Here is a 21981-nt window from a genome sequence, read left to right as displayed (position 1 = left end):
GGGTGTGAGTTAATCTGGCTGTGCGTAAAGAAATACTGTGGCAGTTGTTCAATAGCTAATGATGACTCCATCAAATAATAGGTTTAAAAATGTGTGTGTGTATAAGTTTCATCCATCATTAATAAAGATATCTTTATTGTCCAATAAGGGGAATTGGTTTGCAGCCAGCATCATAACACACACACACACACACGAATCACAAATGAAAATCCACAACTTGAAAAGCAGAGGTCAACCAGCACTGAGTTGAACTGCAAGTGCACAAAGACCTGCTGTTTACCAAGCAAAAGCCAGAAGAGAGACCCTGTCTTGCTCTGTCTTCAGGGGGGAGGAGTTTGAACTCTCAGTGAAAGCTGGTGATCCCAACGTATCACAACTCTCCTTTCCCACAACCTGTTACTTATAGTGGTCATTTGTGAACAATCTGAACACTTGATTGTGTAAAAGAAGGTGCTAGTTTGGGTAGCATGGCGGGTCTTTACTCCCATTATGCTCGGAATATTTTGGATTCGAAAATAATCACACAGCAAATTGTCAAAAGACAAAACCGTGGATGAGCCAAGAAATGTAAGAAGAGGGAGAAACTGCAGAGTACGGCTTGCACCTGATCACGGACTTACTTCAAATTGTTGGTGCAATTGGTAAAAAAATCTGTTGTGAACTGGATCTCCGTCTTTGCTCACCATGCACTTGGCTGGCTGGCCTCCGTGCTTTCATGACACCCCTGGTTGGTCTGCAGCATTTCTCGTAAACATTTCTTTTCTTAAATAACGACAAACTGTTAGAAATCAAGACGCATCGAGGAAAACATTTTCACCATCTCTTTAATTTACAATCGCTAAGAAAAAAAACAACAACAAAGAGCCGTAACACCTTAGCAGTTTCATTTAAACAAAATGATGTGAATCTCAATACGTAGCTTTTCAGTACAATTAAGAACAGTACACCCACACACAGTCAGCAAGGCACCAAAGGTTTCTATCTCAGTACTACTGGTGAGCCAGTGGAGAGCCTAATCCTGGATTTAACAATAAACTTTTTAATATAATAATATATAAAAAAAGTATGTGACAGGCGTGACTCGGAAGAGGCGCTCATCTCATCCTTTACCTTCCACCTCACAGACCTCCCTGCTCTCGCCAGCTGTGACCTCACAGCTGATGAACGTAGCAGCGGCTAAAGCGTCAGCTATTCCACTGAGGAGTTTATTAAGCCCAGAAACAGAACCAAAGTAATTTCATCAGGTGACAGAAACAAAGCTCCATAAATCCTGGATATGTAATTTTTTTCACAATACAAATGAACAAATAGGTTTTTTTGAAAGTAGTTCTATAAATATGAACTTTAGGATAATATGTCAGTGTTGTTTCCATAGCTCGTTTCTGCTGCCCCCCTGTGGCAATGAAAAATAAGTCTTTTTTTTATTATTATTAATAGGTGTTATCCTTTCATTGTTCAAATTTTTGGGCCTATATTATCTCAATGTTAACACAACTAACACAATAGATTAACCACAATCGGCTGCGTAAAGTTTTAAAAACAGCAAATGAAATTCACATCAAGATCTAAGAGCAAATTCTTTACAAACAAAATCAAAATCCCACCTAACCAGGTACAAAAACTACAATGAATGTCTCGAGGAAAGAAAAAAATCTTTTAAAAGAACTACCCAATGTAATATAAGCATAGTTACTTTGATGAATTACAAACCATTTCATGAACAATGTCTTACATGTACAGGTAGTTTGCCTCAACAGCTAATAATGTGGATTGATGGGATGAAGTACACAGAAAAACTGCTCAGCGTAACCTTTGACCGTTTGCAGTTTGGTCCCATTGTCTCATAAGGGTCATTTATAGTGTTAAACTTTTTTTTTTTTTTTTTTTTTTTTTTTTTAAGGAACTACAGTGTAAGAAGTCTCATTTTGATCAATCTAATGGCTGGGGTGTTAAAGTATTTACCAGTACAAGTATAAGGCACAAGCTTATTTGATCTACAGACAGGATTTTTTTCTTGCCATTTCCAAAACAACTTGATTTTTTTGTTCAATGCCACAAGAAAAGAATTCTCAAATACCACATGAAAATTTGACCGTATAACGCAAAAAAAAGAGTAACGAACCTGCATTCTGAGAAAACAGCAATTCACCCTTTAACAGTGCTTCTACTTGTCGTGTCCTGATGTCAGAAATTACTGTGTCAAGTAAGTAGCCTAAACATTAAAGCAGAGTTTTTCAAGCAATAGCTGAGACTTAAAACATTGTGATCTGCATTTCTCAAATCGGTGTTGCGGATAAAATTAAGAGTAAGATCCCATAGCAACTTAACAGATGATTAAGATTCTTTGACGTCTTAATCCACGCTCAAGTATTTCCTCCATTGATTCCTCCCTCTTTATGGTCCTGTTCCCTCTCGTCTTCATGCATGCCACCTTGCTCCCCATTGACCTTGAACTTGTCGTGAGCCCATTTGGAGCATGTGAAATTTGGGCCGGTGGTGGCTTTGCGTATAATAAATCGTGCCCTTCCACGTGGGAAGCTCCCCCGTCCTCGCCCTCTGTTATCCATCCACTTGCACTCTCCCTCTCCATCTCTGTCATCGTGCTGAGAAGAGGACAAAGGATGGATGGAAATGTTTAAGGCAACAACTATGTTCTAAATTTAACTGGCATCCATGTGGTTGTTTGGGTCTAACATACCAAGTAGTATTTTCTGCTCTTTGGAGTATATTCTGGGTCCCAATCTTCATTTTTTGATTGTATTGTCATGTTTACAGGGTTACAATGGGAACTGTTTCCTTGATAATTCCCCCTGTTCCAGCCCCTTCCACGGAATCGTACTTGCTGTACATTTAGAAAAATGGACAAAGTTGTGAAACATCAAATCAGATTAAATATTGCTCAAGAACAGTCATTGCTTCTTTGGAGCAAAAACTTCTTAGAGGAGGGTGGCTTACAAATCCTCCCCGTGGTCCTCCTCTGTCAGTGGGTCCTGGTGACTCCTTTTGCCCCAGTTGCATCCTGTTAAAGCTTTCATCTTTGAAATCAGATTTGTCATCAGGCGTGTCTTTTTGGGACTTTGAAGATGATGAAGAGGAGGAAGAACTGGAGCGAGAGCGCTTCCTCTTATGTTTCCTACGAGGAGAAACAATACATGAAAATTCCTCCATGCACAAGTCCTTACGACACAAGTAGGCGATCAACTCTGTTAAATGTATTTGTGGATGCACATACTTGGATTTCTTGCGGCGTTTGGAGGACTTTCCCACAGATCTCTCTCGACTAGAATCTGGAGAATCTCTCATATCTCTACCCCGAGACTGATTGTAATCTCTTTCATGGTTGGAATATTTTTTTCGGCGTTCGATATCCAAACGGAGGTCCATCGGATCACCCTTCAGTTTTTCCCCTCCGTCCTGAGCAAATCGGAACAGAACATAATGTCGTGGACAGACTTCGGATTCGCATGTAGAAGCTATCAGTCTGCAGTAAGCCAAGCTGGTTTTTAAACTAATTAGTAGGGTTCAGACCCAGGTAATTAATAAAACCTTGACATTTTTGGAGTTTGAACCTAAAGGACCAATTCTTAACCATTGCCCCAAAGTACTTGATAGACTGATGGTTGATGTTCTGTCTTTAACGCAGCTATATCATTGTTATGGTACGAGAATCAACTGGAGGCAATCCATCATCGTCACCATTTAGTCTTGTATCCAACTCACTGCCGCATTCAGGTGCTTGTGGGAAATTCCTGAAGAATCTTCTCGTCAACAGAAATGAACAGCACCAACGTGTTTCAGCATCATCCTGACTAATTTGCCGTCTATTTGAAACAGCCAATTGCCATGTTTTACAGGTGGTTGCTCCGTGAGAAGGTGCATTTTCAAACCAACCCTGGATGCTCTTATACTACAGCAATAAACCTGGAGTTGATAATCATACCATACGGACTGAAAGAACAAAAATCAATAGCTGCACGGGAGATGGGAATCCAACTGTACATACTTGGATGTACGCTTTGGTAAATTGTTCTAACTAATTCGGGATCAGACTGCACAACATCATCAGATTTTGACACGATGTTGTCGTGACCAGCGCATGTCCATGATCATGCCAAACTTTGAACATCGGGACAGACAAGCTGGCATGCAATATAATCCAAGAAAGTCTAGCATTCCAGTCTTTTTGGCTTTTTTTTCTTTCATTTGCAGGCAAAACTTGCATTGAATAGGATAACAGAGTGCTTTCTGGTGCACAGATGTGTAAAGACAAAAACAAAACAGATTGTCAGATGGAACAACAAAACATTTGCTTTCGGGACCACCATGACAGAGTTAAGATGGGTCAATGTTCCAGAGAAAAAGCTTCTGAAGTGAGTGGCTGGTTAGCTGAGCTTTAACACTGGCGCTGTGCTACAGTGGTAGACCAGTACAGAGATGACTACTCAACAAGGTCAGGTCCACAATTATTATTTTGTTTTCTTGTCAGAGGACAAGACTGCCAACGTCACACACAACTGTTCTGCTCAAACCACCTCCCACTGAGTGTGACTTCAGTAAGTGTCATGTAGCGTGGCACATGACAAGGACTCTCACTGGCGGCAGGCTTGCATAATCTGACACCGCCATCTTGAAAAACCCAAATATTGTGTAGTCTGATCCTCGTGCAAAGTGAAAACTCTTGAAAGCTACGCTAAATGGTGGCAATGTTGTAGAAAAACACTATTGTGCTTTTTTAACCATGCTGGAGATGAACAAGGAGATACCTTTGTAATGCTAGTTTGAGTTTACTCAGTTTCAGAGTTTTTAGTAGTGTATGCTTCAGTTCTACAAATCACATGCGCATCAATGAAGAAATGTTTTGAGGTTTACTCAGAAAGTTAAGTATGTAACTATAAGCACAGGCACATATATTTATTGCTGAGGGTTATTTCCGTTCCTTATTTTTTTAAAGGATACTTACGAAGACAAATAGACTCCTTTGAACAGCTTGGGCACAGCAGCTTCCATTTCTGACTTTATTTGATTCATAAGCCTTGGTGAGGCATGTGCCCACAGAATAACCAATTCACCATTTGTGGAGGTGAAATATAACAAACAACATAGTCAAAGTGCCTTATTTTGCATTGCATTTCTTAGGCTTTGAGCATCTCCCTTCAAGGAAAGCCACAGGCTTCAAGAGAATGCAGTCTAAAGGCATCTGGCTTGCTCACTGGTTTGCTGTTGTTTGTTTTTCTCAATATATTTCCTAGTGCAAAATAGTCAGTCACCTTGTAAGTGCCATCCTCTGAGCTTTTCATGGCCTCAAAAAGTTGAGAGTGTTTCTTAAAAGCACTTGGTGAAACATCAATTCTCCTGTGAGAAAGAAAGACATTTCAGGCAGAAAATTAGATCAAGATAATGTTGGAATAAGAACAACCAGTCAAAAACACACTGAGCCACACTGAACTACAGAGACCACATAAAACGGGACAAAGAATGAAAAACTGTTGGGAAAACAAAACTGACCTCCACCGAGCATGAGAACAAATAAGCCAAAGTTGATTTTCAGGTAGGAAAGTTGAAAGAAATACCTGAAAGCTGTTAAAAGAGGAGGTGAAGCCACAGCACACTGAAGGTGAGAGGGTCACTCAATAGGCGACTCTACCTGTGTATCTCTGGGCTTTTTCTTGGCTTCACGGTTTCCACCTCTGCAGCTCGTCTTTGGTACACGGTGAATCGCTCGTTTAGAGTCATTCCCGAAGATGCAAAGTGCTGAGCTGCATGGAGAATCAGGAAAAAAATGGGCCTTTTATAAATGCTTGGGTTATTTGTGCTCCCAATTTCCTAATAAAGTTTTCCATCCAACTGCGATGGTATACAGTGACTTATCACACATCAAATCTGTGCACTTTTGTCTCCCGGTAAAATCATAGGAGACTGCAGCAAAGCATTGATTAACTGACCAAACAAAATCAACGAATCTGACAATCCATTAATCATTCCTGTCTTTTTCCCCCAAGTAAGTCTAAGTTTGGACTGTGTGATGGACAAAATAAGTCATTTGAACAAGTGACTACGGCAACTGGGAAAGAAGATGTTAGCAATATTTTCACAATTTTTTTCGGACAGTATTTAAGTGGAAGATTCATTAGTTAGTCGTGAAAATACTTTTTCAGATGGGTCGATCACGACAATCACTGTTAGTTGCAGCCCTTGTTGTCTGGCACTATCAATATTACTGTGCTTCAACAACATCCATCATGAAGCTAGGTAATTATACGTCTCGTGTTCGATGTTTTGGCATACCATTCATTTTTGTAGCATGTTCATCTTTTGAATGTCTCTAGGTGTATAAATCCAGGTGTACAACTTAAAATGGTAAAAATAAAATGAATGAAGATTTCAGTATGTTTGGATACGCCTATTAGGTTGTGTGTGTCTGAATATTTCAACCACCTTTTTGGTTATTGGGGGTCAGGAATCTTTGCTCGGTAAATTTGTGGGTTTTGAAACATTTGGAATCCCTGTATCAGACCACGGTGGACTGGACTCCTCATATCATTGCTGTCTGATTTTTCTTTTTCTTTTTCTTGTGCATGGATGTGATGAAGGTTCCAGATTTGTCAGGTTTTTGGCTACGCAGCCTCTGCCTTCTGTCAGTGCTTACATGTCTTTTTAAAAGAGCAAAATGTTTTGGGAATAAAATGCCGTTTGTCACTGATTGAACGTTTGCAAAGGTTCACTACCTCGTATGGCCAAAGGAGATGTTGCAATGTGAGGGGTTAAAAACAATAATAACGACAATTCAATAAAGGCTCAATTCAGTTATTCAAACACGCTGATTTGTCTGTGCTGAGATGATATATGACGTCCTGGCGTAGACACAAAGATGACTTACCTTTGATGTGGTGAACGATGGAGACAATGTGCTGAGCAAACAGCTCAGAGGGCGTTCTCTGTAACTGAGCTGCCTGAACATGTTGAAAGATGGAGCGAAACTCCTGGTCCTTTTTTGAGGCCTGCACAAGGTCCTGAGACAACTGTCGCTCCTCAGCTAAAATATCAGAAGAGCTGAAAATGAAGAAAAACAGTTTTGTTTTGTTTTTAAAAAAAAAAACTGCCTTTATTTCACAGTGTCTTTTAACAGAATTTATGTCATTAAAAAACATGAAAAGCTTTGAAAATTACAGCTATATATACAGATAACACTTTACTGGCTCCATGTGGAAACAAGCTACTGCCTGAGGCTCACCTTATCAAACTGTCTCCAAGGAAATCCATTCTGACATTAAATTTTGCTTGGGTTTTTCTTGGGGATATGAGAGATGAGTCCCCGCCCCTGATTGTGAACATCTCTCTGTCAGAATTCCTCCTTGGTTGTGGTGCGGGAGAGAGGTGGGAGAGAGACATTGCCATGTTCCTGGCATTACAACCCCTGTCTGTGGGCAATTCCTCAAAATTCCCAACCAGTTCCCGCTTCGCAAGAGCAGCAGTAATGGCAGCTGCTTTATCTTGCTTTCCACAGGGAAACATCTCCTCTGTCATGCCATCAAGGTCACCGTTAGCTACCTGTGAATAGGACGTATTCTGCCATTTGCTAAAGCACTCGTCAAACAGTTCTCGAGCTGAGTGAGTGATCTTGATTTTTGGCTTAGAGCACTCGTCCCCATCGTGCCAGTCCTTGTGGACGGACTTTGAACTGGGTTTGATTGTTATCTCCTCCTCTTCCTCTCCATCACCAGACAGAAAAGGAGAAGTCTTCAGCAGACTGTTCAGAGACACTTCAGCGTCCACGTCCTCTTTGTGCCCTCTTGACACTGAGTCCGTGATACCTGTGGATGCTTTACCATTTACGTTCTCTTGCTCCACATCCACAGCATTTGCTTCTGTGTTCTTGCTGTTTTCCAAAGCCGATTTAGCTTTTTTATTTTGCTCCTCCAAAAACCTACAAAATGACAAAGAGATAAAGAGCTATATCGCATTGTTCAAGCTGCTTGACAGACAAACAACGATTATCAGGGTTGTCATCTTGAAAGGAAGGCATTATCGGACGATATGTTTAAACCAGAAGTGAAATATGAAGCTCACATGTTAGAATAAATAACAGATCACTTCAAACATTATGACAAGGCGACTACTTTTCACAAGATGGATTTATCATTTTCCCAAACAGACTTGCCAGTCGGACTGAATGTTATTTTGACATGATTTCAGTGGGAAGATAATATTTAATAATATAAGAAATACTATTTACTAAAAAAAATGTATATAAAAATATTTATGTAAAATCATACATGAGGATATGATTTTAACTGGGATCTGAACCAGACAACTGTCATTTGCAGTTTGGAGTACCAGAACAATTTATTTGTAATGGTACATTCTTGCATATTTCACCATAATACAAAAATTCGGTGCCTGTTTTTTGGATATTGCAGTATATTGTGATTTCAATATCAATACTGAAATTGTTCAGCCTTACACAAAAGCATTTCAGAGCCAAACAATAATTCACAACATGTTGTCAACTATAGAAAAGAGTAAAGTCAGCCTTACTTTCTGAAGGCGATGGAGATTGCTGTTCTATCCCCATCCTCACTGGAGAAGAAGTCAAAGCTGGAAAGCATTGAATTTAGAGCTTCCTGTGATGGATTTTTTGTAGAGGATGAATTACACACCATCTGCCAGGAGGGGGCACCGTTGCTCATGTCATTCGTGGTTTTAGTGGAGGTACTGGACTGGTTAGTGGTTTGGCTGTTCTGCCCAACAGTAACAGCAGAGCTTGCCAGAGGACTGGCTCTTTTTGGACTGCTGCTACACTCTGTCAGGCCTTGCCATTTTCCCCCTGTTTCCCCGCTGCTTTTTCCTTCTTTGGCATCTCCTGCATGGACCTCGAGGAGATCCAGTAGCTCCCCATCTCCCCCTCCTCCTTTTTCGACCTCTTTGGAGGCCAAGAGCTCCTCTTTCACATCTTTAGAACTTTGTCTGGCCGGCAACAAGGCTGGCCTTGATTTAGGAGAGGAGGAGTGTGAAGAGGAAGAACGCTGAGACTGTCTGGATAATGGTGAAGAAGATCGATCAGACTGGCGAGACTGACTGGGAGGGGGGCTTCCTGAGCGTTTTTGGAGGTAAAATCTTCCACGTGAATGGTTCTGCTGCTGCTGCTGCTGCTGCTGCTGCTGCTGCTGCTGCTTTTGAGGATACTGCTTGTAGTTCTTCCAGTTGGAGCGGAAATTATTGTTATTGTTGTAGCCACCACCCCCACGCTGATAGCGACCACGTGGGAAGTAGCCACGCCCTCTGCCCCTTGAGTTGTAGGGCCTCCGGAAGCCGCGATGGTAGCCCCGGTACTCCCGATTGTTCTGGTACCCCTTTGGATATTTCTTGTCACGGTTGTAAGACGGAGAATGAGATCTTGACCGTGACCGAGACCTAGAGCTATGAAAAGATTAAGGAGAAAAAAGCACAGCAGTGACCTGTTACAATACAATTTTGTACATTTACATGTAATATATAAATGCACATGCACTAATTCATCATCTGTTCATTGAAAGATGGTTAAGGTACAGGTGATCAAATTGAAAGATTATACGGTGAAGATGTTTGTTGTCATGGAACACAGGGAAATAAAGTACGACAAAATAAACAAATGGCAAAAGCAGCAGCATCGGCCAAATTGTTCTTCTCTTAACTGAAGTCTTGAATTTTACAATCATTTTATCCCAATGAAAACTACTTTGCAGGTTACCTTAGACATTTAGTCGTGTCTTTTTTGTCAAAGACACCAAATATGCTACATCTCAATATCATAAAATGTAAAGAAATGCAGATGTACCTGGCCACCTTGTATCAGTTGAAAGCGGTAACACAGTCCTGGTGAGAATTATTGAATATGAAAGTAAATTAACCTGTTTTTGTTTTGTTTTTTTTAAATCTTCTATATAGAATCTTTGAATACAATGTCCAAGGTTGCTGAATGTTCAAAAAAAATGTCATTGTGGGGAAGTAACACCATGTGCCCTCAAACACCCTTAACAAACTTGTATTTCTGTTGCAGAGCTTTTAGCTATACAACCTCTACATGTGTCCTGTAGCCATCTAGAAGCTTCTTGCACCTGTCTGTGCAAGTTTCTTCCACTCGTTCATTCATTCCAGCTCTATGGCAGTTGTCACCTCCCTCCAAAGGTTTTCAGTAGGAATTAGGTCAGGACTCTGCTCACTGCTGGCAAACACTGCCAAACCGACAATCTTGTCCTTTTCAGTCATTTTGGGGGCAGCTGGATATGTGCTTTAGGTGATTTTTCCTGCTGAAAGACCCACCATCTTTGCCACAAACAGTCTTCTAAAACTAGAAAACAAATTTCTTCCCAAGATGCAATGATCATCCTCTGCTTTCATCATTCTTTGATACATTCAGATGCAGCAAGTAAGGCCCACAGCATGATAGTCTCCAGCACACTTTACAGCAGGAAATGGTGTCCTTTTTCTTACGGCCTTCATTTGGTCCTCTTGAACTGATGCACTTCATTCCCAAAGAGCTATATGGTTTCAGCAGTCCATTAACATTATCATAGAAAGGCTGTGGCTCACTTATGGTGGCTTTTAAAAACACTGGTCTTGCTTTTTGTGCCTTTCCTCCAATATTTGGGCCGTCATTTGGCCACAAATCCTTACTTGGCTTACACTGTAGTGCATGGTACCTGTTGAGAAGGGGATTCCAAGATGTTTGACCTCATCACTGTGAAAAAGCAGCCCATTTTTATGCAGCAAAATCATGACGTTTCATTCGGCTCGTGTGAAACGTTGACCACAAGTACAAAACATTTGTTTTGATTGAGGATTTAAATTCATCAAAAAAGTATGCCAATAATTGGTTTAATGACTGTATTTGGGTTGGGTTTCACTGTAGAAAAGCATTTTTGCTGTTTGAACTTAAATCTCATGATTATACAAGACTGGTGTGTTTGCATGTATTTCTGAACATATTCCAAAATTCTGGAGTGCCAATAATAGGAGGGCTTCATTAGGAGCACAGCATTAGGAAGAGCTTAGATTTCACTGTGGTGTTGAGCCAAGCTGCAGTGCCGGGCTCGTCCACATGGTGGCTCTGCTGTTCTTGCTTAAAACGTGGTACAGTCATGCCTGAGCATTTCACCCAGTCTTCAGTTAACAGCCATGATACGTTTGTTCTTTTCTGTGTTCAATCGGCACCAATCTGCTCTTCTACAAACGAAGCACATTTCAACACGTCATCCCCACAACTGCCACTGGCGTACTGGAGAATGCGAATGCTTCTTAACTGTTGCAGGCATCAACTTTTGTATGTATTTTAAGTATATCAAACCATCCAACACTCAGTATATAAGATATAACCAACTGCTATGTCCATTTACCCTTTTTAAAATGCAATTTAGGTATTTAGTAATGTCTACACCAAAGAATACATTACAGACACACCAAATCTAATACATAAAAAAACACTCATTCATTTTAAAAGCCTAAAGAAGCGCCACACTAAAAGAAGCCAGACTCTTAAAGCACGTGAGCAAACCAAAAATGCAGAAAACTCACCTAGTGCGTTTTTTCATTGGAATAGCGAGCAATTAAAGAAGGCAGCGCACTGAGAAGCACTGCACACTTCCAGTGCGAGCTGCGGAAACTGCATCTCTCTCAAAACAGTTCTGGTTGAGCTGAGTCACATGGAACATGGGGGGGGGGGGGGGTCTACTCCAATTCTTTGACTCTATACTTGCCAGTTTAAGAGACTGTTCATTCAGTTTCGAGAGGATTAATCATAATTCAATACAGATTATTACACTGAGTGTTCCACTGCAGATACCATCAACTAAATCTTTTCAAGTTGAACAACACTCTTAAACTATATTTTGCTTTTACAAGTCAAGTACCAAACTGAGTGTCATGCTAAGACGGTCTACCTTTAAGCTTCACTCACTTACATGATCATCATAAACTCTAGACAGCAAATCAAAAAGCAGTGAATACAGAGAGGTAAATAACCTCTGCACGAGTGCATTTGTCATTTTTGGATGTGTTTATGTGTGAACCTCAATATAAAAGCTGCAAGTGTGTACTTTTTACATTATTGTAGTACAAGTGTGACCACATATGGAAGGTGGTTTCAGAAAGACTAAACTATTAGATTCCTTCCACGTCTATTCTTTATGCTAATTTTAATATGTGCTGCAACACTGCCAGGAAACAATCCGCGCTGCCATTTTACTGCCATGCCACAGTCATTCAGCCAGAAACAGTCGAGAATCTGAGTGAAGCCACACCTTTCTATTTTACATACCTAACAAATAATACGACAAAGTATTTTTCTATTTGAGCAAAGCAATTAACAACAAAAACTGCCATGATAGCCTTGATAAAATAGGTTGTGGTCCACTGAGTTTATGTAAATGTTTCCACATGCAATGTAAACTTCAATAATATTCACTCTAATTTAAGTAAACTCCTCTAACCAGTGGCTGAACTTTCTCTCAAACAGCAATTTCCTCCGGACACAGAGGCTTTCTTCAGAGCTTTGGGTTGAACCCAAATCCATTAATACACTACACCAGCTTTGACCATTCATATGAGAACCAGGCTCATGAAGTCCAGGAAAATATAAGGTATTGCAGGTGGAAATCAACAGGAAAACATCTTCCAGGAAACCCCACCAATCACAGAATACACAACTGCTTGTTGATGTTCTCCTAACTGTCCGCTTGGGCCCAGGATAAATGCATTTTTACATATCAAATCAACAACACTGCATCGTCAATCTCCTACGAACAATTCAATGATTAACTAACCTGCACACTTACATTTTTCAAGTCTAAAGTAACAATTGTTTTACTAAGTTTAACAACACAGTTTGCAGTTGACAGAGATATAACAATACTGGAGGGTGAAGGACAATACAGTTGATATTTGATATAAAATCACAATAATCCCAAATCATAAAGCTACCTGTAACGATGCTTCCTAGACCGCGATCTGGAGTTGCTTCTGGAGTGAGAAGTGGAACGGGATCTTGACCGTGATCTTGATCGGGACCTTGAACGACTCTGAGAGCGAGAGGCTGATTTTGTTGATCTGGTCATCGCTGCAGGCAGCCCACCTCAAACTGCCACAAAATAGAGTTCATAGTAGGATTTAGAAAAATGCTTTAAAAAAATACTCAAAAAACAAACAAATGTAAGTCAATTACTGCGTTCTTCAAGTACCAGCATCAGACAATGATTGTTGACATCGCACTGAATGTTGTCGGTGGTACTATGGGATAAACAAGTGTAAGGAGAGCTGCGAGTCAAAAATCCATGACAGGAACTATCCAATAGATATGAGCCATCCGTGATGCGCTTGGAAACACTCGTCATGTAAAGCAGAGTGAAGAGATGGAACAGCTGTGACGAAGCAAGAAGGCAATCTGTAGTAGCGTAGGGCATCTAAACAGAACCTGTTTTATTTAGTCACAGATCATTTGCATAGAGGGCAGTCTCACATCAGTCATCTGACAAACTACTGAGCTCGCTGGAAAACACAGAAATATACGGTAAATGTGCATGCCTTACATCATACATACAACTGACACTGGCAACACAAGCGTTTCCTGTTTCAGTTATGGTCCTCATGAGAAAACAATACAAAACAAGACAGCTTCCATGTAAGGTTCTGAAAAATGACAACCCAGGATGTGCAGTGATATTTTTTTGTATAAGCCGGTTTCTTTCACTGTTTCCATTCTGTACCACTCTATCAGCCATCCATGACCCCCCTCTGCACACCCTCATTCTAACCCCTGGCACTGAATACATCTTACATGCAGCAAATACTTCACTCTTGGGATGGTTTAAGAGGAAACAATGTCCAAAAAAAAAAAAGAAAAAAAAAGTACTCTTTCCTGTAAAAGAAACCTGTTCTATTTGAAAACTAAAAACATTGTGCTTAGTATGAACCACAGCTGCAGCAATTAATCAGTCTTTTTTTTTCCTAGAAAAAACAATGCCAAACATTTTCCACTTCCACATTAAGTAGACCTATTTGTGCTTTTTTGCCACTTATGAAAGACAACAAGGAGTCTTTGGGTGCTGGACTGTTTCATGGACAAATGATTGCAATTGAAATATTTCATTTTGGGCTCAGGGGAATTATGATGAGCATTTTTGTTTTCATTTTTTTGACATTTTATGGGACTCAACAATTTATGAAATATCAGCCGATGTAAATAAAGAAGTAACCGAATTGCAGCACTATTATTAACTTTCGCTATTTGGAGAGCCTGTTTTGTTTCAGCTCTATTTTGCTTCATCATTTTTGTTTGAAATTCAAATATTGTTGCAAACTCTCACTCGTCCAATACTAATAATCCTCCTCTAGATTGGTGGGCTGAATGTTTTCTCTGCAGCTCCCTCACACCATATCACATTCTCTCGTGGTTAATGATCTCCCATGGATCTCTAATCAGCGACACTGACTGTGTTTTATTTACACTTTGAACATTGAGCACTTTCTCAATTCCCCAAAGGATTCACTCCCAGAAGTATAATTCTACAGTAGGAGAATCTTGTTCAGTCCGAGGTTCACCAGGCATAATCTGTGATATTTGATCCTCAGAGTACAGTAAATGCCAGGGATCAAATAATTGATCTTTCATTATGAGTCATCTTCTGGGACTTGGGATGGAGGAAATTGCCAAGTGCATATGACAGGGATTTCAAAACCAGCGCACGCAATCACATGGTGGTCCCGATGTGTATGCTTGCTACTATTTTGGAAAGTATTGAAATGGATCCATCTTCCCCCGCCTCCTCCATGTGCTCAGCGAACGTCCCACTCTCCTCGTTCCTGGCAGCCTGTTGTTTTTGGCTTTCAGAGAATAATTTCCTGAAGGGCCCAGCCTCAACAGACCGTCAATTCAGCTTACTGTGCACATTTGAATCACATTCACATGTGCCCCTCTCCAATATGTGGTCGCTAAGCAATAGAATAAATAAACCACTGGATTAATTTCTCTTTAGTTATCAGAGGATGATGGCCTTATAGGGGATTCTTATGGAGAGGTTTAATTGCTGTTGTTCTGAATTTGTTGTAATGACTGGAATAAACGTAGCACTACATCTCTGTTCTGGATGCTGTCGTATGGCTGAAAATAGTTTCCCTGAAACATTTTAAATGAGCTGCAAACAAAACTACTAAAAAAAGATAAGTTACCTCAACCGTAGTGCCTATTACAATCAAACAAACAACCTTATTTTAGTAGCGTGGGGTAACGTGTGAGTACAGTATGTAGCCTCACAGGCCACATCTTTAGGTACACTTGTACAGTCAAATGTGAATCAGTACAATAGCTCTGCTTTAACAGCGATGCTCCATTTGATTGACACTGTCAGAGAGGTAACCATTGAACTGCGCGTGTTATTGAAATTGATATTCATTTCACACCTTTCGGTACGATGCACGCAAGCACGAAACCACAAGCCATTTCTGCTGGAGTTGAACTCAGACAGGCCTTAGGTCCCAGGGAACAGGAGGTTCATGTAGAATATGAACATAGACTCATCCATATCTGCTCACCGATTTTTCTTTTCAACCGGCAAAACTACGATTGGTGATCCAGAGGATTTCCATAAACCAAAACTTTTTGCTTAAAACCATTTCATATTTTAAAAAATATGCAAAATGGACTGTATTTATATTGCTCCCTAATTCAGGTAGCATGCCAGGTGCCAAACAACAATGAGACGACTGTCTCTGGAGGAAGCCGGATCCAAACAACAACTCTTCGATTTCTTTGTCTACCTACCTCCAGAGTCATGCTGCTGCCCAGTACCGCTAACATCTAAGGTTGAAAAAAGTTTTCAGGGTCCAAGATTTTGCCTTCAAAGGTTAATCATCTTTCTATCAAATTTCATCCGTATCCGCCGGTTGGTTTTTCAGATATCCTACTTACAAACGCATGCAGTCTATCACATTACCTCCTTGGCAGGGTTGTCGATAAACAAAAAGTCAGATTATAACCGTTTTGACAGTGTCATTCAAAACTGAACTTGATATTTTTAAAGGCACAGTTTATGGCAGGGCTGTTGGACTGGATGAAAGAAACTGGAACCAAAGCAACCTGCTGGATAACCAGTTGGCAGAATTGAACGGTGGGATCTATTTCGATAGACTCACTCTGAACCCTCCATTGATAACAAGCTGCAGCTGTACCTCCCTCATAGTGTGTGTGTGTGTGTGTGTGTGTGTGTGTGTGTGTGTGTGTGTGTGTGGTCGGAAGCCTAATCACACAGATGTCAGCCCCTCTCAAAGGCTGCGGCTGGCTTTGTCTTTAATCATCCACTATTTGCACAAAAATGCAGAAACTGATGCATGTGCACCAAATGAACACACACACACTTATTACTAATCTTCTGAGGACTTTTAATTGATAACCCCTGCATGTACCTGCTCACCTTAATCACATCCTAAATCTGAACTCACTACTTCACCAACTGTTTACCTCTTCCAAATACCCAACAACTGCTGAAATTACATGACTATTAATTACACCACACTTGTCAAGTCTGTATCATATTAAAAACAAATTGACGTCCTGCACGTATCACCTTAAAAACTAATTAGTTTCCAGCGCGTATCACATTGACCACAAATTGATGACACCGAAAAAATGAAATATTTCTTGGTTTAAAGTCCAAGTTGAGCCCTCTGGTTCAGTCACTGAAAGGTTTTCAGATACAAATATTTGTCGGAATTAAAATGAGTGTTCTTGCCCTGGATTCACGGATATCAACGTATGTATGACAGTCACCGTAATGTAGAGAAATATTAAGTACAGTAGCCTATAAACTACATTCACAAAACTATCGTTTTGAAATTGTTTCAGTAACATCTTAAATGTAAACTTGCTTACCTTGTTAAAAACATCAAATTACAAACCAAAACCAGAATATCAGGTACAACAAGATGTTACCAAATATGGCAGAGTGCACAAGGACTGAATTACCTAGGTATGTTAAAGATATCTGTTTTTATACAATAATTAGCTCTACATGGTTCTCACATGGATAGAACTTCAAGAAAGCACACACGCTGACTCACACACAGCATTCAGTGTCCCCTTGCAGTTGAAAACGACAGCTGTATGATCCTCCTCACCTGTTTATTTCATGTAACAGCTAAAGTATCTCTGATCAACAATGGTCCGGCAACTCGATACACAGCTCAAAGCACTCACTCACTCTCACACACACACACACACACACACACACACACAAACTCGACTCAATCAACTGCCATATCATTAAGACTAGGATGACACACTGGCAGCTGCCGTCCCATTTGCTATCTTTATGTGCCCCGAGACGCCCCGCTCACTATTTCAGAAAAGCCACAGCAACTGTCATTGGCACAATCTTGCTTTACTGAAATGTGGAAGTCCCTCGTAAGTTTTCCCTGGAGACACACGCTGAAGCGGTTAACAAATACCGAGAAAACCACACCGATTCCTGCCGGTTTAATTCAGTCTCACTGCTCAGTGAGCTTTTCTTCAAGTTTTCTGGGTGAAAACAGAAGTTAAGTTGATTTTCAGAGAAGGATTGGACTAAAACTCTACTATTTATTTTGATTGAAACCTTTTAAATGACCTCATTTCCAAATAATGATTCCAACACGATTTCATGAGGGGAATCAGCTGCAGGAAAACAAGCTCTTCTGCTTTCTTCCTTGACAAATGACAATGCAGTGTTACCGCACGTGATGCAGAGCAGCAGAAACAGGAAGTAGGGAAATAAACAGTGAGAGTGAATGAGGAAAATATGGTGAGTGACTCCACTGAGAGTGGTGAGAATGTGCCAATCTAACCACCCCAAGTGTGTCTGTACTGGAAACACTTTGCATTTATGGTGTTGGGGGGGGGGAGGGGACGACAATGAGCATCAAAATCACACATTGCAACCAGCATTTTGCCTAAGTGGCAGCACCGCAGGGTACCACCACAAATCTATATAATAAGCTTTAATGTCACCACAAAGTAAGAGAAGACAAGAGACTGAAGTTGATTGTTTACACTCATGATGTTGTTGCATGTAAGCTGTAAACCGCTTACCATGCGAGGCAGCTGGTTTGACAAAATCCCAACCTCACAAGAAAAAAAATTCAATTCAATTTATGCATTTGCGTCCAAACCCAAAGAACTTAAAATGAAAAGAAGTCTACAAACTGACTGCACCCTTGCAACATGGGTGTAGAGCATTCTCCAATATTTCTGACTGAAAAAACTTATGACTACCAGGCAAATGTGTAGTAGCTTTACTTACTCATTTGATGTAGTAACGAACTTACTGACACCACACACAGACTGATCTGTGTTGATTCCATTTAGTCCAAAATGTTGTCGAAAGAGGGCGGCACAAGTGGTGCAGTGGTCAGCACGGTCATCTCACTGCAAGAAGGTTCTGTATTTGAAACCCGGCTGGAGCACAGGATCTTTCTGTGTGGAGTCTGCATGCTCTCCCTGTTCCTGTGTGGGTTCTCTCTGGTACTCCAGCTTCCTCCCACAGTCCAAAGACATCAAGAGGGGACGAGGCTGATTGATACTCTAAATTGACCGTAGGTGTGACTGTGAGTGTGAATGGTTGTCTGTCTCTATGTGCTGGCCCTGTGATGGACTAGTGACCTGTCCAGGGTGAGCTGGGATAGGCTCCAGCTCCCCCATGACCCTTAACAGGATAAGCAGTAGAAATTGGATGGATGGATGGATGGATGTTGTCAAAAGAAAAAAAATCACCAGTTTCCCCTCTTCGGCTCACATACTCTTCGTCCACACCACCTATTGTTCAACCACTGTATCCACTCAAGGTCCTTTAGGCGATACAGCGTGATATAGGTGAGACAACAACAGCAATAAGTGCTTGTTCAATGGTGGCGCCTGACAAGGTTAGCGTGGATGCTACTACGGCATCATTTATATCAGGACTGAATTGATTCTATCGTTGAAAAGAAGAGTAAAGAACGGTACCGTAGGCTTTCCTCAAGAGAAAAAAGACTTTTCGCTTGTCAACGGACTCCCGTTGGTCTCTGTCAGTTGGTGTTGGTTTAACGTTGTCAAACCAATGGTTGGAACATTAACCTGCCAAGTATTTTCTGAAAAAGTTTATCTATTTCCAAACAGTTGCTATGGGCAATTTTTCAGAAGGTTCTGAAAAACAAACCAAAACCAAACAATGACCTGTCAGGTTATCAATCTTTGTAGCATCCCTTCCTCATCAGCAACAACTTATTTGTTGATTATTTTTGGGTGAACAAACTATTTATAATTGAAACCACTTTAGTGAGGGTTTGAAAATAAGGGTTGGGGTGGAAGAGGATATATGTGCAAGTCATAGTCTCCATTCACTTGCATTTTATTTTACATGGACAAACAAGAACACATTTCGATATGTTTTCATCTCGTGAAACTCTGAGGCCCAGTTTGTGAGGCATTGTCATACTGAGATGCTTCTGTAATCAGTGTTTCAGAAACTCTGCTTCATACAAGCGGAAATTAGTCAGCTAAAGTTCCTCTCTAATTTTGGTCAGTTGGCAGTAACTTGGAAAATGATGATTTGTAGAACAGCTTTGAGCTTCCAAACTACTTAAGAGTTATCATTTCTTGGACTTTGGAGTCTTAAAGTAGACAATATAACACTGGGTGTCATGTTGTGTAACCAGACTCATTTCTACTGTGAAGGCGCTAATTAAGGGAGTTTGATGTGTACTGAAACTTTTTAAAATTTTTTGCCATTCCCCTCATGTTTGTCTGGAAAGAAGAGACCAAGCAAGACACCACAATGACTGCAGTAAACCACACATGGCAGTTCCAGTGCTCCCAAAAAAAAAAGAAAGACAGACAAAAGTGAAACTAAACACACAATGAGAACATACAGTGCCAAAACACTAACATGTAGACACACCTTTGTTATTCATTGTGTGTGTATATTTTAGGGTGGCTTGTGTTTGTCAAAGAGGATTGACCACATTCAAGATCCTGAAGCCCAACAGGATATTGCAGGATCATTTTTTCACATCAATGCAACTCAGAAATAGATTTCACACTATACCACAAAACCCAATTAGATCAGTAGATACGGGAAACCCTTGTTTTTTTATTTTAAAAAAGAAGAAAAAAAAAAGCAATTCTTGTTGCTATATGACTTGGCAGTCAGTTGCAGCTGTTTACTGAAGGTGGTGGGACCACTGAGTGAAACCTGCAATCACAAAAGTTATCCTGTCATTGTGCTTTCTGCTATAAACAGCAGGCAGACTACCAGTAAACTCAGTTTTCCCCTTAAAATCCCCTGACAGTCCAAACATCTAAGAAAAATAGATGGTTAACACTTTACAACAAAGGTACTTGTAGTTAAGGTTTAGCTATATATGTAAGGGTGTTAAATAAGCATTACTTAAGCATAAGTAATGATTTATTAATGCTCTTAGTGGTTTGTATTGTAAAGTGGCGAACATGTATCCTTTAAGTAACACTTCACCCTGTCCCCACCCCAACCTCCTCCAGATTTTCCAGCCATCTTTGCTGTTGCCCAGAGTTAACATTTGTTAACAGTCCATGAAGCATTACTAACAGTTAACTAAGCATTAAATAACCACTATTAATGTACCATTATTGTAAAGTACCACAAAATAAAATAAAAGTGTGTTGATAGAGAGGTTGCCTGCATGCAATGCTTTGATTCCAGCGACTTATCCGACCCTGCTCAACTGTTTTCACTTCATACAGTCACAGAACACCAGAGACAGCCAGCAGAGCTTCTATCAGAGCCACAGTGCCATGTCCTTTGTGAGATGCTCTTCTCCATCCTTTCACTGTTGGCACTTCAATCAAGCAAAATTAAAAACCAGCAAGCAATTAATCTCATTAAGAAATAATAGTAATAAGTCAATCTACAATAAATCAATAAACTGTTACTGCGCAGCTGCATATGGCACACACGATATAAACCACGGTGGCATTACATGATCCTCACAGCTGATTTTCCACCGAACCTCCACTGTGCAGTATTTTCATTCAGTTCTGTTTTCCTCCCCATTACTGAGCGTAAAGAACAGAACCACTTACCGGTCGGCGTTGTCGTTGAGAGTCGCTGCGTCACATTCAGGCACAATGTTGCAGGAATGAGTTATTTGTCCCTTGTCTACCTTGTGTCTGTGCTGCAGAGCCTAACTTATGTCCCGGGCGTGAGACGGCTGAAGAGCGCCGTTCAAAGACAGGAGGTGTGGCCGCGTCATGGCTCACAGCTTCATGTTTCCTTCCGCGTCTGTCCAAACACCTCCAGGCTGATATCACTGCTCTGAAGGGGAGCGGCGATCAGGAGGAATACAGTAGCTCATGAGCCCAGAAATGACATCATGTCGTCACAGCAGCGGCTTAATAGTCTCTCGTGTAACCGTATGGCTGCAGTTAATAATGTGTGCGATCTCACACATGATGTTTGGTTACTTCAAGATGGAAGCAAATGCAGTTTTTCATCATGTGTCACATCATTTGTCAGTTATCAGCAGTGGCGGATTACAGAGCCCTGGAGTGGCCATCGAGAGAAAACAACATGATGAAGCCACAAGATTTTGTTTATGAATTTGTGGCCGTTCAGAATGATCATTCCACCGATGTAATCATTCAGGGGTCACAAGATACAAACTGTTTCCTATATTTAATTAATTTGTGGTCCCTCATTTTTATTATTTTTAGGTCACAAGATAACAAGGTTACTTGTTCGTCATCTTTTTAGAAGATAGATGTAATGAATGCCTAAAATGGGAAAATCTGCTTCAGTATTGACAAATAGAGCATGAAATTAAATTCTGTAGGTAATCCATAGGCTACTACCCAGTGTAGCCAATCCCAGCTCACACTGCGATACAACCTTTACAAGCTGCCAGTCACACACACACACACACACACACACACACACACACACACACACACACACACACACACACACC

At 40.6% G+C, this 21981-nt stretch overlaps 1 protein-coding gene across 4 annotated transcripts; it reads right to left on the bottom strand.

The window, feature by feature from the left end:
• Positions 1-813: 813 nt before the first annotated feature.
• Positions 814-21315, bottom strand: thrap3a (thyroid hormone receptor associated protein 3a). Of its 4 annotated transcripts, none has more exons than XM_086218010.1 (11): positions 21098-21315; positions 12955-13111; positions 8536-9417; positions 7232-7924; positions 6878-7050; positions 5645-5756; positions 5268-5352; positions 3233-3414; positions 2956-3133; positions 2699-2842; positions 814-2603 (listed from the first exon to the last, which is right to left on the bottom strand). In XM_086218010.1, exons 2-11 carry the CDS (start codon positions 13086-13088, stop codon positions 2364-2366), a joined length of 2823 nt encoding a protein of 940 aa, XP_086074136.1. In that variant the 5' UTR covers positions 13089-13111; positions 21098-21315; the 3' UTR covers positions 814-2363. The 4 variants fall into 4 exon arrangements, with proteins under 4 accessions (XP_086074136.1, XP_086074138.1, XP_086074137.1 ...); XM_086218012.1 differs by lacking the exon at positions 21098-21315 and adding an exon at positions 18303-18397; XM_086218011.1 differs by lacking the exon at positions 21098-21315 and adding an exon at positions 13212-13345.
• Positions 21316-21981: the final 666 nt, after the last annotated feature.

Source organism: Aulostomus chinensis, chromosome 11 (genome assembly GCF_037954235.1).
Source record: "Aulostomus chinensis isolate RoL2024-O1b breed Wild chromosome 11, RoL_Achi_v1.0, whole genome shotgun sequence".
Classification (NCBI taxonomy): Eukaryota; Metazoa; Chordata; class Actinopteri; order Syngnathiformes; family Aulostomidae; genus Aulostomus; species Aulostomus chinensis.
The sequence above is the reverse complement of the archived record's forward strand: the minus strand, read 5'-3'. Positions and strand labels throughout refer to the sequence as shown.